Source organism: Diuraphis noxia, unplaced genomic scaffold (assembly GCF_037042655.1).
Source record: "Diuraphis noxia isolate RWA-SAM2 unplaced genomic scaffold, SU_Dnox_SAM2 contig0003, whole genome shotgun sequence".
NCBI lineage: Eukaryota > Metazoa > Arthropoda > Insecta > Hemiptera > Aphididae > Diuraphis > Diuraphis noxia.
In genome coordinates, this window is record NW_028301713.1 from 75812990 (window position 1) to 75829793 (window position 16804).

At 41.3% G+C, this 16804-nt stretch overlaps 3 protein-coding genes across 3 annotated transcripts in view; 2 read left to right on the forward strand and 1 right to left on the reverse strand.

Moving 5' to 3' along the window:
- The window catches only part of Su(var)3-3 (lysine-specific histone demethylase Su(var)3-3), a 411884-nt gene that overhangs the window by 218917 nt on the left and 176163 nt on the right, over positions 1–16804 (forward strand). The gene's annotated exons all lie outside the window — the stretch shown is intronic.
- LOC149057767 (uncharacterized) lies at positions 6439–8958 on the forward strand. The gene is made up of 3 exons (XM_089223054.1): positions 6439–7902; positions 7980–8230; positions 8322–8958. Exons 1-3 carry the CDS (start codon positions 7033–7035, stop codon positions 8599–8601), a joined length of 1401 nt encoding a protein of 466 aa, XP_089079180.1. The 5' UTR covers positions 6439–7032; the 3' UTR covers positions 8602–8958.
- Tollo (Toll-like receptor Tollo) lies at positions 10327–15426 on the reverse strand. The gene has a single exon (XM_015524924.2). It carries the CDS (start codon positions 14922–14924, stop codon positions 11175–11177), a length of 3750 nt encoding a protein of 1249 aa, XP_015380410.2. The 5' UTR covers positions 14925–15426; the 3' UTR covers positions 10327–11174.

The following is a 16804-nucleotide window of genomic DNA, read 5'->3' on the forward strand; positions in this document are numbered from 1 at the left end:
CGTTTCGCGGTCATGCAACTATATGCTAAGTACATAAAATATTATAACATTAAAATGATTTGTGTTAATAATTTGCCTGTAATTATTATCGATAGTCTCAACGATTTTTAACTTCAGCATACCTATACATTAAATCACCGTTTGCATGTTATAATACAAGTTTAACGGCGTTCGCAGAATTGAAGTCATATTATATAGTTTAAACCGTTGTGTGCACTGTGCAGTATAATAATATAATATTATGTTATTTAGTTTATTGAATATTATATCAATTATTTAATATGGTAGTGGCTAATGTTTAATGTTCTAAAAATAGAAAAAATTTACGTAATTACTTTATCATCGTCGTCGTCGTTATTGAAAATAAGCTGCGTGGTATGTGTTTTGAGCTCTTAATCTCGTCATCGTCTCTATACGTATCTCAAGTTCCTACTCTGTCACCGTCTCACCGACTAGTGGCCGCTGCGTAACTGTACACGTTACTATATAGCAACTGCTTATGGGACGATATATAAGTATCAAAAATCCGGTGACCGCCAACTCACAGGTCGAAAAAATTAAAAAAAAAAAGTTTTGTTGTGTAAATTGACGGGACACATGACGCTACAAATGATATATTGTATTATTGCGTATACCTACAGTATTCATAATATGATGTAGTTATTATTATAATAGAATGTCGTGAACAGACATAATGTGTATTGTATTGAAATTTGAAAGGGAGGAAAAAACGGTTTCGAACAATAAGACAGGGATGAAAACGTAGATATCTCTTAAATATGTATAAGAATACAATGTATATAATATACTATTATTCATTATAACTATAAGTCCACGTGGCGCAATTGCGGTTTTAGATGTTTATAATAATAAATAAACGCCTACAATAGTTTATAAAAATATTGTAATATGTACCTACAGTTTTTTTCCATAAATTTTTTTTTTATTTTGTGTAAACTCGCGGCAAACGAAACGGTACTCTTGAAGAAACGCACCAGATGCGTGTGTGTGTGTAGTATTACTGCCAACGCCAGCAGGTTGTAATTAGAAGTTGTTGCCGTGAATATTCTCGCGCGGCTCGACGTGAGCCGCGTGCGTTCAAGTCTCTCGGAACGCTCGCACCGTTTTCTGTTGCCGTCGTTGTTTTTTCTGAGTGTTTATTTTTTCACGTCAAGCTTAGGCGATAAATCTGAAAAGTTCTAGTACAAAATCGTGGTACGTGTACCGTATTAGTATATCCGCCATATAGATTGCGCTCGGCATTATATTTACTCTCAAATATTATACACATGATAATAAATATAAATATGAATATTTACAAAATAAACCGTAGGTATACGTATATATACGACGACTCATTCCGTATAATTAACGATGATTTATTTGCTCATGCTTTAAACGGCGGAACTCGCGAGTCGTCGTCGCCGCCGCCGCCGCCGCCTTGGGCAACCATTTCACATACACTGTTGTTTTGACTGTTATTTTTATTATATTATTATACTATCACTCCCCCTACGTTTTCCCTACCTCAGAATCGGAATTAAATAGCTCTCTGTAAAACATCCACAGAGTGTAAATATGTATATATAAACGCACGTTTATTACCGAATTTGAATGCATTTGTTACTATTAAAAATAGTGGTTATTTAGTGCAATTACCCATGCTATTTATAACGGTCTGCTCGGGAAATGTCGTAAAAATACACCTAGTATACTAACTGCATTTTAAGAGAAACTTGGAAATATTAATTTATAAATAATGCGTTGTGTTCTCAGTCCTTAATTCTTTGTATTATTATATTATGTTGTGCGTGTAATAAAACTCGGTTCCGAAAAGTGGTTTGCTAGTCTCCTTGTAAAATAACGTCTCGAGGATTTATTTCCTGCCGTGATCGTGCACGCCCGTCTTCCCGGCCGCGACTGCATGCAGTATTATAATATTGGACAACAACTATTATAGATATTCTATTCATATTATATTATATTTCGCCAAAGGTAAACTAAAATAATAACAAAACTAACCGTGTAGCATCCGCACACGTTTCTGGGAATTGATTAATAACTCTGATTGTGAGACTTTTTTTGAAAAATAATATATTATACCGCTAAATATTTTGATATATTACGCACACGGTCCGAGGATAACACATAGAAGATGATCGCAGCGGGACATATAGATTACACGTTAAGCATATCGTCTTACTATGTTATAGTGTAGGACCTATTTTACCTGTGCGTACGTAAGGTAATATAATTTAATAATAGTCGATTCGAGAATACCATTTACTAGAACGATGTCTGCTTTGGCGTCACATGACGTTTATTTCAAACAATACAACGCGCGCACTGAACCATCGAGTATCGACGAAACACGGTTTGAAATCATGGTCAGTCAGCGGGCCTATAATAATATTATGTAAAAATTTGCACTGCGACTATTCGGAACATTTTATTGCAGTTGACGAGTGTATAAAGTAATCGTATTAATATTGCAACGGTGTACGTTGTGCAGCAGTGTTTGCGCGAAACACAAAAACGATATTGGCATATTGCTGAATCACTCGTTGTAGTCTCTCTCTCTCGCCATCGATTTTGCGGTCCGCCGTGTCTCGCACGTATTGTCGTATATTAATATACGGCCTTATCATATTTATGACGCAGTGCGGGTATAAATAAGGCGTGTGATATCAGCCAAACGAACTGGCCGACCGTCGACGACGAGTGAAAAATCGCGACCCGGGAACCCACGAATCTGCGGCAGCACTCGTATTATTATTTTCATGACTTAAAACAAAAAAAAAAACGTATATACGGTACGCACACGGAACGCATCTACAATAAATAACGATAATATATATATATTTTATTAAACTACAGTACTCACACACACACACACGCATGCTCACGCGTTTCCTCCATTGTATTCGCCCGGGTCCCGGCGCGTATATAATTAGACCGGGTTGGCGTAATAAAACGTGCGTTGCACTCTTATTTTTAATTGATCTCGCCGGGTTAGCTTTTTCCCCGCCGCCGATACCTCGCGATACACAATATTGTAATAATATCTGCGGCCGCTGTTCGAACAATGGCTATAATATTTATATTATTTTCCTCTCTCGCGCGTGTACCTGTATAATATTATACATGTGTGTGTGTGTGTGTGTAACTATATGCGCCGCGGACTCGCGTGTGCGATTTATGTGCACTGGCACGTATAGCACACATCTGTGTGTGTGTGCCATGTAGGTACTTGATTTGACGTGTTTAATGATGATAATACAATATAAATACTATGTAATATAGTTTGTAATTTTTTGGGACCCACTGGGAATCCGCCGGGTAGGCACGATAACCGAACACCGGCAGGACCGGTTTGATCGACGCGCACAGGTACCTCGCACTCTTTCTCTCTTTCTATATATATACACGCATTATTATTATTATTATTATTATAGGTACGTGAATCATCCGTTTTCGTCTCTCGACGACCTGCAGAATGCAGATCCTACTGCTGCCGCTGCAACTGTGTTGTACATATGGCAGTAAATGCGCTTACCACGTTCTTTTTGTACCTATGACGTGTCGTCGTCGTCGTCACGATGCATGTATAGTGACGCCGTGTGCAGGAATTCTCCTTGCAGGGCCCTGCTGCTCGATGATCACTCGGATCCCCTTCGGCGCGCAGGAAAGAATATAAATGACGATAATAATGTATATATATACATATATATAACATATAAAAGCCTCGGTGGATTATTGAAAAGCGAAATGGATAAAAAAAAAAAAAAAACTCTGATTTATGTACACATTATATACCGCGCGGGCGCGCACGTATATAATAAAACTAATTGAAGACATTACGCGAGCCCGAGGGGAAGAAATGGCGAATCATAAAAGGGGTGCAACCCCTTAAAGCGGTCGCCGCCGTTCGCCCTGGGGCTTTTGTCGGAAATGGCGGACACGAATTTCCACACACACACCGGTGCCGGTGCGGGGTTTTAAATGGCTTTTTGTTCGCCGGTAATTCGTTTTTAAAAACAAGTAATATTATATAGCGCGCGCGTATGTCCTTTTTTTGTTATTTTTTTTTTTTTAACAATTAACCCACGTGGTCCGTTTAACCCGATTTCTCATACGTTAGAGCTCACCAATAATAATTATTGCAGTCCGACCCAAATCCGTTCCTACCTACACATTCTTATATTATATGTATACCTACCTACCGACGAGTATATTATTTATAATACAATAATTATAGCATTTTCGTCGTCGTAATAGACACCGAAAAAAGCGTTACCGTTTACACGAACGTGAGAAGTGTGTATATAAAAATAATGGAAACCATTATACAGTTTCCAATATAATAATATCACGTGTTACGATGTATATAATATAATCTAAAGGCGTTCGGATGAGCCTCACGGTCGATTGTTGTGAGGTTTCAATTGTTCTGGCCGAGCGATGATGGATTCTCCGACAATGATGGTGCTCGAACAATAATAATAAAATATCACAACGGTACGGCCGCTAAATTAAAAATAAATGAATTACAATTAATGTTATAATACAATATTATTACGGTTTACTATTATATCGGCCGTTAAACGCTCATTCAAACGTCGTAAAACATTAATCGAAAGCGATTATCGTTTAATTTCGTCGTGAACCACTATATAGTCTCAAATCATATTGTGATATTATATTAACGACGGACAAAATTCGAAAACAAAAACGAACGCACGAGTGTCCGACTGATATCAAAATACATAATATATCATATCAGACACGTCTGCCAACAAGTGACCGAGATTTTCGAACGTACGTTACGAGTGTTAATATCGTTTCTAGAAACGGAGGTAAGAACCGGCAGCTTTTCCGTGATATCTTCTGTTGTACCTACCCATAATAATATGTACTCACATTTATTCGTTCATTACTTTTCGGTCGGACTTATATGGGCGCGACTTGTTTCCTGCCGCAGACGACGGGTTTTCGCCGTGACACTAAAAATAATGAAAGGAGGAGACACTATACTTCAGCAACAACAACAATAATAATAATGATAATAACGAGATGTACTAAACCGCTCGGTTTCTGGTAGTGCGTCGGGTTCGACATGATGGATGAAACGCACCATATGTGTCCGGCGACGATCATTAACCCAACTCTGTGGGGCACTCATTTTCCCGGGGCAGCCATCATCACATTCTATATTATATTATATATTATCATCATCATCATCATCATCATCATCGTCGTCGTCGTCGTCGTACGCTGCGATTTTAACACTATGTAATATTAGTATATACGCATCGAAGAAAATGCCGTCATTAACGGTGGCGGCGGCGGCGTTGGCAAAATAAAAAATAAATAAATCAACCCAACACGACACCTACACCCACAGCTCGCGTATAGTATGTTCATATATATACCTTTATTATACGGTTGTGCCGTTCTAAAAATCGCACAGGTACCTAGGCGTATATATATATGCCACATCAAACCGCACCTATTTATAGATTTAGTTTTGAGCGCATTTTTCGGGAACTCCGTACATTCTTCTGGCGTGATTTCCCGGCGACTGCCCTCGCTGCTACGTCGTGCTATAAATAATATTATTTAGGTATTATGGGTCTGGTAGTACTTGCGCCGAACTGGGCCATCTCGCGCACCTAAACGTATATACACATATATATGGTCATATATATAGACGACCGGCTGGCGAGTGAGCGAGAGGGAGAGTGTGCGGCGGTCGGTGAGAGAGAATGGACTTGCGAGTAGATATAATAATAATAATAATGCGCGTGTACATGACGTATACGGCTCTGCAGTGCCGCCGACCACTAATCATACTCGGGACGGCGGCGGCGTGTTCCGGAGCAATAAATTGCCCGGTCTAAACAGCACTGGGGATCGTTGCCCAACGTGTTATTACTGTTCCGCTAATCAGTTTGATCATACAAGCATAACAATCATCCGTCCACGTCGTTATAATACTGACTCGCCAGAGCTCTCCGACGGGGCGGGCTGTTGGGCGCGCGAGCGAGAGGGACAGAGAGAGAGAGAGAGTGACGGCAGATACTCTGCCCGGGCGTGAGAGACGGAGACGGAAAAACACGACGAGGATCGTCGTAAAAAATAATAAAAACCTACAACCGATATTTTATATATATATACGCGTTTACAAAATGTATATTATACTTACCGGCTCGGGTTTATACCGCGGTACACGTGGCTGGTACCTCCTTTATTATTTTTATACATGCTGCCCTATATATATATATATGTATATGTATGTACATGTACCTAGCCAGCTAATATGTATATCGGTTTTTTTTTTCACTCGCATTGGAAATAAATCACAATACAAAAGGTTATATATATATTATAAAAATATAAAAAAGTGTTGTTGGTCGGGGTAGAACACGATTCCGTACGGTCCTTATCAGCGTACGGAATCGTGCCCTTTTAAAGGCACACGATTCCGTACGTTTTGTACCCAAGATTTTAGTGCAATGTTGCCAGGTTTCCATAAAATTACGTATATATTTGACTTTTATAGTGTTTTACACTTTTACGTACGTTGTGCGTATTTGTAACATTGTAACTATAGTGAGGGCCCAAACAGAGTACAGACGATCGGATTTTGCCTACCGGTCGCCGTGTTCCTCCAAACGCAGTATGCCGGAGCCAACGCCAGGCGTACTTGGCGAACTGACCGATGCCGGCGAAAAACGGCATTTTCAGTTTACCATAATCGAACTCTATATATAAAAACCGGACGGTAAAATCCGGTCATCTGTTTAGTAACATGTTAAGGTTAACGTACCACAGCGATACAATCGTTATATATATCTATCAGATAAGTTTGTTGTATCATAATATACGATACCTATCTTATCTTAACTATCCCCGTTGAACGTTATACATTTTACCAAGTCGCCAGTCGCTTGTCGCCAGTCGGTAACTTTGTAAATGTGTTAAGTTGTAAAGTGCGGTGTGTTATACAAATCATATTTTTAAGTAGTCAATATGGAAATCAATAACGAAGTGAAGTTTATTTTTTCGGAAAAAGGAAAACCACTTGCATTACTTAATCGCTATAAATATCGGCTTATTCGAACACGAAAGGATGGTTATAAAAAATGGTTATGCATACAAAAATTTTGCTACGCTAGCATTGTGACGAACGGAAATTTACTCCATGAAACAGCAAATGATCATAAACACTCTGAAAACTCAGTCCAAAGTCTTGAAAGACAAGTTTTGAGAGAAAACTGTAAACGAAAGGCAAGTGGTTCTATTTCTGTCCGACCTATAAAAATAATTCGAACAGAACTTGTAAAAACTGTTAATTCAGAAATTGAACATAAAGATATACGGTCAATCAGAAAAGCTATGTACGACAAACGACGACAAATTTATCCGGCATTTCCAAAATCTGTTATAGAATCAATTGAACAACTTAAAAGTATGGAGAATTATGATGTACTTAAATTTAAAGGTGACCAATTTGTTTTTGTACCCGAAAACAAATTATTCGTTTGTATTACTACAAAGCAAAATCTGAGATGTATGGTTGATTCATCAGATTTTTTTGCCGATGGTACTTTTAATTATGCACCAAAGTATTACATTCAGCTTTATACAATTAATTGTTTACAAAATGGATTTTATATACCCGTGGCTTATTTTTTCTTGCCTGAAAAATCCAAACAAACTTACATTGATATGTGGACATTTCTTCAGGAATTAAGTGAAAAACTAATTTTCAAAAGACTTATTATTCGCAAGTTACATTTAGACTTTGAGATAAGCGCTCATGAAGCATGTAAAGAGGTATTCCCAAATGTGGAAATTCAAGCATGTCGATTTCATTTAGGGCAGTGTTGGTGGCGAAAAGTAATTACGCTTAAGACATATTATAAATATACACACAATAAAATGATAAAATTTAACGTATTGTATTAACTTTACAGATAAATTCTGAGCAGCAACTCCGAACATCATATACAAACGACGATGAGTTAGGAAAATGGTTAAAACTATTTTTCGGGTTGCCATTCGTACCACCACATGACATCGAAAATGCATTCGTTGAACTTGTATCTATATGTCCAAATATAGATATAGGATGCTTATTTTCTGATTACATATTGCATACTTACGTAGAAAATGATTGTTTATTTCCACCAGCAATTTGGGCTCAAGAGCCGTCAGAAAATCCTCGGTAATACTGTTATAACTATATATAAGGTGTAAAACTATTGATATAAAAAATTAATATCTATAACGTTTTGTTTTCATATTTTTTTTTTTAGTACAACAAATGGATCGGAAAGTTTCCATAGGACATATAATGCACAGTTTCATAGTCCACACCCTTCTATTCATTTGGTTATATCAGTTCTAAAGGAAACACAAGAAGAGACTTGCACAAAAATAAAATCAGTATCTAAAGGACGTTTTAATCAAATGGCCTTAGCCGACAAACAACGTTTATACCACACAATTGACGAATATAAAGAATATTTAACTCACAAAAATATAATCAAATATTTGTCAAATATTTGTAACAAGTATCAAGGTATCAAATTATAATTATTATTTTACATATTTTTTTATACAACTTATACTTTATATATTTTTACATATTTTTTTATTTGACAAACTTTCATCAACTTTTTTAAATGACAAATTGAAAATAAATATAATAAATGGCAACATTGCACATAAAATCGTACGGAATCGTGTTGTTTTTGGGGTCATTTTGAGAATCCATTGTTTGATCAAAATCGTACGGAATCGTGTTCCCAAAAAGGTAAAACGTACGGAATCGTGCTTTACCGGTTGGTCGCCGGTTGTGCGGAGGAGCGCCTCTGGTGAAGAAAGTGCGTCGTGACGACGATAGCCTTTTACGGCGCCAAAAACAAAAAACGCTGCCGACGACGACGGCGACGACAGTGCACAGAAGAAAATATAATTTATCATATTATTAAAATCGCAACCGTTGTCGGTGAGTTATCGGTCGGACTGTCATCGAGCGCGATGATGCGTCGTCGGTCGGACGCGCGACTACAAGTCGACAAAGCGCCGGCGGCTGGTCGTTGTCGCAGTGCATGTAAAACGAACGTGTTTCGAACGAACTGAAGACAAAAAAAAACTGTTTAAAAATTTTGCGCTTTATGTATTACTGTACTGCCGTAGTCGCCGTCGTCGCCGTGCTATATACCTTAAACCGTCCGAGAAGAATGTCGTTTCGCCAGTTTGACGCCGTAGGCGAATTTGGTTAGGTTTTTTTTCGACTTTTACCGTTTACCGCATACATTACAAAACGAAATGTATATAAAATAACCGCACTAGCTATATATTTATATACCTACGTTTTTTCATTTTCATTCTCCGAAGTAATAATTACTCCGTGACCAAGGAGGATTATCCTCCGCCCGGTCCGCCGATCTCCTCTCCCCGCCGCAGTCGTCGTCGTCGTCGTCGGTGATCAATGGTTGTTCGTCGTCGTCTGTGACATTTCGACGCGATCAGATATAATGCACCTTTCCCCCCACCCGCACACGTCACCCACAACTAGAGACCAGCACGTTGCACACGACGTCGTGTGTATTACGGGTCGGTCGTTTGTTATTGTGCGTGAGCTACGACGAAATACTTCGCGGGGCCGTCTCGGAGATGGACGACGACGACGACGACGACGACGATAATGGCATAATAGTATAATATTAAAGTACGATGACGATGATGGGCGGCCGAGAACCGCGTACATTGCCGCCGCCAATGGTCTAAACATAATATATTATTTTGTGCCTTTTATCATTCATAAGTTCGTCTCGCGGTAATTGTTTACCCAATATCGACGAATACGGTCATGCCGTTACATAATAGTGCCTATGCTTATACTTACCTACACACCGTTTATTATTTTATGGCACACGTAATAATTCGACAGCTAATTAACGTGATTGGTATATACGGCGTAACGATACGTACAAAGGCAAACTCGACATTTTCTTCGAAACCCATATAATAATATGTTATCTTGATCCCGCGAAGGACGATTGCGAAAATAGAAACCATTATAATATTATAATATCAATGTTATTATTACGGATGTTATTGTAAATAAACCTATTCGAATACCGTATTTTTTTCAGATACGCGGTCGTGATTGATTAAATTTTATTGGATTTAATAGTTTCCGTTTTCTTCTCGGTTTTCTTGCACTTTTCACGATTATTTTACTATAGGCAGCTATACTTAAATACTACGTATGGGCGCAATTATAAAATAATAAATAAAAACAAAGTCGAATTAAATTTTATGTTTTTTTTTTTTTATTATTCGCTGGGTTCTCGATATTTTTTCGAGTACCAGTCAATCAATTAAATTAACAAAAATATATCACAACAATGTTCTAGTACCTAGAAGTTTATAGTCTTCATTGTAAGAAAATAAATAAAAATAATAATAATATATATAAAAAAAACAATAGTAAAAAATGGCATTGTTTTTAGTTAAACGTTTTGATAAAAAAACGTTGATTTTACAATAAATCGGGTTAATAGTTATAAACATAATACTACCAAACGTACAAGATATTTCTTAGACTAGGTAACTAACCCCGCGATATATCTCAAAAAATCGTCATTTAACTCTTTGTCAGCAAATAACTAGTTTGTGTGTATATGGCAACTCTCTGTTTTTAAAAATTTAATCTGCTTATTTTTTCACCTCAAAAATTAAGTTTGTACTAAACGTTAAGTACTTATTGATATAAAAAAAAAAAATAAAACAATACACCTTAGATTCGCGTTCAAAGAGCTAAATTTATTTAATACATTTTTATTAAAGGGCTAAAACACATTTGAATTTAAGTAATAATAATATTATAACCTAATAGTAATGACTGGGAGGACATTTTATTCATGATCTTTACATTTTATTTTACACAAAAGAAAAGTTTAAAAAAAAGTTATAAAAGAAACATACATAATAGTATATAAATACAATATTTAATAATTATGCAGGAGTGGTAGGCATTTAAGCCTTATATACACTGTACAAATACATTTTTGTTTTTTTTTTTACAAAATAGTCACTATCTAATATCACAAATTTAATTATTAGGCAAGATAAGTTTTGAATTTTCATACCGTGTACTATATATGAATGGCAAGCGGTCTTGAGTAGTTGTTGTGTACACCTCTGTGATGGTGATGATGGTGGTGGTGATGCTTGTGGTTGATTGTTTTCGGCCTTTGGTTGTTGGGGACGTCCGGAAGCGCGAATTTCAGCTTCTCCCAGAAATGTTTGTCGCCCCACTGCAGATATGAATTAGTCTTGAGGTAGAGCCGGATGTCCGGATCCAGGTCCTTGTTGGGCACCTCTCCCAGTAGTATAACGATCAGTCTCTTCCTCTTATCGCGGAGCACTTGATGATGTGCGGATTTGAATTCGAACCGGCACCACTCCGACTTGATAAAGTTCTCCGATAGCACCATTATCGTGCGTTTGGACGATTCCACCGCCTGCACGATCGTGTCGGATATGTAACCGCCGGCCGGAAACTCTCTGTAGTGCAGACACAACTTGTACGACGGATCGCCATTTTCCAGTGTCGGGGCCAATTCCTCGACGACGAAAGCCTCGTCTTTGGAACTGTAGCTGACGAACGCGTCGAACAGCTTGTCGCGCTCGTCCATTTCAAACTCGGTGTTTTTGCAGAATATCCGCACGCCGAATCTGGAGTGACACCAAACTTTCATTTCGTGTCGGAATACGTACACCATCATGGCGGCGACAATGATGAAAAACACGGCGGAAAACGAAACGATCAGCATCGGTATGTAATCCTGGATGTCCGGCCTTTGGATTATGGTCTTGGTAGGCGCGGTCAGGTTACCGCCGTTCAGCGCCCCTTCGATCGTGTTCGACGACGCGTTGAACGGTTTTTCGACGGACGAAGGGGTGGTCGTGGGCCCGCAAACTGTGCCGTTTTCGCTGTTCATGTTGTACCCGCCCGAATGGTCGAGGCAACGGACCTGTTCGGCGTCCACCACCGCGTCGGCAGCGTACTGTAGGAACTCTTTCATTTGTTGAACAAAATCGCACGCGCAACTCCATTGGTTCTCGGCGAGCGTCAGACGTGTAAGCGTCGGCGACAGTCTCCACACCGGGAACTGAGCTATCCGGTTGTGGTCCAACCGGAGTACGGTCAGCTGTTGCAGGAAACGAAACGTCGTGCTGTTTATGTACGCTATGCGGTTGTGGTTCAGATAGAGCTCCTTGAGCTTGTCCAGCCCGTAAAACTCGTCGCCGTACAGCGTGGACACACGGTTGTCGTCCAAGTGCAGCACTTCCAGTTCCTTGAGCCCGTGGAACGTCCGGTTTTGCACGCGCTCCACGTTCGACGAATTCAAGTAGAGAACTTTCAAGATTTTTCTGCCCAGGAACGTGTGCGTGCTCAATGTCTTGATTGTATTGCCGTCCAAATATAAAACCGTGGTGTTCATGGGTATTTTTTCCGGCACTCTGTTTACGTAACCAGCACTCGAACAGTCGACCACGTTCGACGTGGAACTAACGCTATGGAAACACGTACAGTTCGTCGGGCATATCATTTTGCAGTCGCACGCGTCGAAATCGCAACAATCGCAAGTGCTACGTTTCGCGCACTCCATGTCGTATTGGCACAAAAACTGTTCTTCGGACGCTTCTTTCAGCAACACTCGGGACTCGCCCCGATTGTATATAACTTCGCACGTGGCCGTCTCCAGGTCGACCAGTTTTGGTTTGTTCCGGTCGGGTTCGACACTATACGCTTGCAGCCATTGCATCGAACAGTCGCACACAAACGGATTGTTACCGACCAGAAACTGTGGCATAGCCCGACCCACCGGAACCGTCGATATCCTCAGCGATTGCGGGTTCAGTGTTCTCAAACGGTTTCCGGTCAGGTCCACTTGCGTGAGATTTGGTTTCTTGAAAAACGCGTACGATTGTATTTTGGAAATTTGATTGTTGGACAGATACAGATTTTGCACCTTATCCGGGATCGAACTGCCGGTCACTTCGGTCAGTTTATTGTTACTGGCGTCGAATCCCGTCAGTTGTGTTTCCAACTCGTAACGGTTTCCGAGTTCGGTGATTTGATTGCCGTGTATGTCTAACCACTGTAAGCCCGTCGGTATCAGAGCGTAGTCGAACCATTCTAAAAAGTTTTCCGATATGTTTAACCACACGAGATTCGACAGTTTGGAAAACAGTCCGCCGACGTCGCGTAAATAATTGCCGTCCACCCTGACCGCTACCAGCCTAGTGTTGTTGTCAAAAGTGCCGGCTTCGATTTTTTGTATTTTATTATTGGCGAGGTTGATGAGATGCAGTTCTGGTAATCTATCGAAAACGCCCTTGGACACGTTGGATATCTGATTTTTCAACAGTTTCAGCCCGATGAGCTGACCCATGGCCGGAAACGACGTGTTGTATATGTCGGTGATCTGGTTGTAGCCCAAGTCCAACGTTTTCAAATTGGGAATATTGTTCAGGACCGCCGGTATATCGTATAGTTTATTCCCGTTGAGGTGTAAGTATTCCAAATCGGTAGAGTTCCTCAGCGCTTCCGGATCGATGTACTGTATTTGATTGTTGTCGAGCGACAGTTGGTTTAACGATGGCAGACCGTCGAACGTGAACTGATCGATTCTGGTCAATTTGTTGCTGGAGAGCACCAACGTTCTCATGTCTATGAGCGACGAGAACACGTTCTCCGGCAAGTACTGAACACCGTTGTTATCCAGCCGCAACGATCGGAGCCGGTACAAATCTCGAAATATCGTCGAGTCCAATTTCGTTATGTTGTTGTTGGACATGCTCAAGAACACGAGCCGCACGAGACCGGTAAACGTTGCCGCGTTCACCCATTCCTCGGTCAGCTGGTTTTCGGAAAGGTCCAGCACCAGCAACCGGGACAGTTCGTTGAACAGCCCGGGCGCCAGCACGTTGATGGTGTTGTTCTGCAAGTACATCTCGCGCAAGTCGCGCGTGTCGGCGAACAGCTCGGGCGCCAGGTTGACCAGCCGGTTGGAGGCGATGTTTAGCACGGACAGCGCGGACAGGCCGTCGAAACCGTGGTCGCCGATCACCGATATAACGTTGCCCTGCAAGTGCAAGTCTTGCAAGTTGGACAGGTGCGAGAACACTTGCGAGTTGATCGAGTCGAAGTTGTTGTACGACAAGTCGAGCACCTGGAGGCTGGCGCCGCACTTGCGCTGCCCGGACGACCCGAAGTGGAACAGCTCGAGGTGCCGGAGACGGTTCCGCGTGAGGTTCAGGTAGACGAGATTCTGCAGCGAGCAGAAAACGCCCTCCGGCAGCTTGGCGATATTGTTGTGGCTCAAGTCGAGCCGCTCGAGCATGTTGAGCTCTTCCACGAACGTGTCGGGCTGCACTTCCATGTTGACCGACGTCCAGTCGTTGTTGTGCGTGACCACCGTCAGGTTGCGCAACTGCCGGAGCCCGCGGAACGATTCCCGGCCCAGGCCGTTGAGCTTGCACGAGTCGATCGTCAGCTCCCTGAGATCGATGAGCGTCTGGAACGTGCCCGTGCCCAGCGAGCTGAGCAGGTACAGCTGCGAGTTGCACTCGATCTTCAGTTTGACCGTATACTGCGGCTGAATTATACTGAAATTGGTCTTTTCCAGCTCGGAGTTCATGGTCCGCACGCGGCAGTGCAGGGCCACCTCCTGTTCGTCGGACACCGTCTGCGACGCGATCGTCTCGTCGCCGTACGCCGTCACGGCCAGCCACTCGCACTCGTTGGGCGGCTTGTGCCGGAGCGTCTTACTCAGCGACGCCGACATGACCAGCAGCACCGAGCTGACAAGTAACGCGGCCGACGTCAGAGCCATGAGGGCGGCGATAGGGGGCGCGTTGGTCGGGGGGGAGGGGGTGATTGTCTTTCACGCGGACGTGAAGTGGGACCGGAACGCAAGAGATACGCGTTCGATCGCCGTCACCGCCTGGACACCATTTGCGACGTGCGATCGCGGAAAAGAGACATCAACGAACGGGCATGGTGGCGAGGCGGGAGAAAAAGATATTACGATGATATCAAAAAATTGCAACGAAAATCCACCGCCGATATGGTATTATAATAATTTAATATTTTGTACTCGGTATCCGTCGGGCGCGCACTCGAGGAAAACACACGCACGCACAGGCGACATCCGCGCACGATACACACGCGCAATATAAAAAATAATACTATTCGTATAAAAATATTATTATTCAAACGATTATCGTCGGACCGGAATTAACGCGACGCGAACTAATAAACACTCTGAGATACGCGCGCGGGCGCGTAAACACCACTACGACGGTCGGCAGGCACTCGGAGACTGAATGCGATGCGCTGCGGGCGGAACGAGGACTGGTTGCCGTTTGGTGTACCGCCGCCGCCGCCGCCGCCGCCGTTCTCCCTCCAACCGCACATGGAATATTATTATGTGTATGTGTTATGCTCTCCGTTCGCTTTTGCTGCTGCCGCCGCCAGGGTCGTCTTGTTTTTTTTTTTTCCCAGTCCGTCGCCGCCGCGCGTACGTGCGTCGTTTCATATACGTATTATACACACGCAGTCTGTCCGTCCGTCCGTCCGTCCGTCCGTCTATTCACCCGGTACACTTTTAACACCTACTTAACATAGGGCCGTCCCCTCCGCTCACCCGGTCTCCTCACCTGGTCGGATCTCGGACCGTCGTCGTTCCGGCCGCCGCCGCAGCTCGCGTTGTTATAAAATATTACAAAATATCCTGAAAAAAAAAAATCATCGTCTTCGCTCGTTCGTCGCTTACGATATATTTTAATAACAGCATTGTTTGGTATTTCGTGCGCGGTGGCACACTATTATAACACACTTTGTATAGCGTACGCATTTATTATAATATAGCGTCGGCAAACTATATTAATAATAATAATAACAACATGTTCATGGACCCGCTGCGGTGTGAATTCGGTGCAATAGTTATAGATATGTTATGACGTTATCGTGTTATGATGGCTATATTATTGATTATTTGTATCATATTATATTATTATATAGGTATGCATAAATGATGATCTCATTTACATCCACGTTTGTGTTTGTGTTTAGACTTATTAGAATAACTTGTGTCCCGCCGTTGGATCCTCCGTCCGTTGGTACATGGCTAAACGATTGTTTGAGATATTTTTATAACGGTTCTATTCAGAGTAACTAGAACGGCCATACTGGCTGCAGTATACAAAAATATAAAAATATGTGTATTTAACATAGGTTGAAATTTGATACCAGCCAATGATTAAAAAAATAGGTGGTTAGTATACTTTTACCAAACTATGGAACTATACAGTTTATTCCGTTGCATACGTTTAGAAACCTAGAATATTTAAAACGCTCGCAGAGTAAAATTTCCTAATCGATATATTTTATCATTATATTATAAAATCCAAATAAAATGATTAAAAATGTTTTCCAATTACTCAAATCTTTCGCCGAATTTCGTTAGACATCGCGGTATTTGTGTAGTTTACTGTAATCGTTAAGACGGTTATTGCACAATTTACAACGTTTATCTCCCTGTTCAAAAAAAGTTATTAAAATAACAATTTCAAATTTACGCGAGTGGAGAGAAAAAAATTGACCATAAGTGCGAAAAATCTCGCTAGAAATAGTCAGCATACGCGTTGAGATGGACGTTTTTTGATTCACCTCTGTTGCATCGCATACGAGACTGCAACCGCTACCGACTTC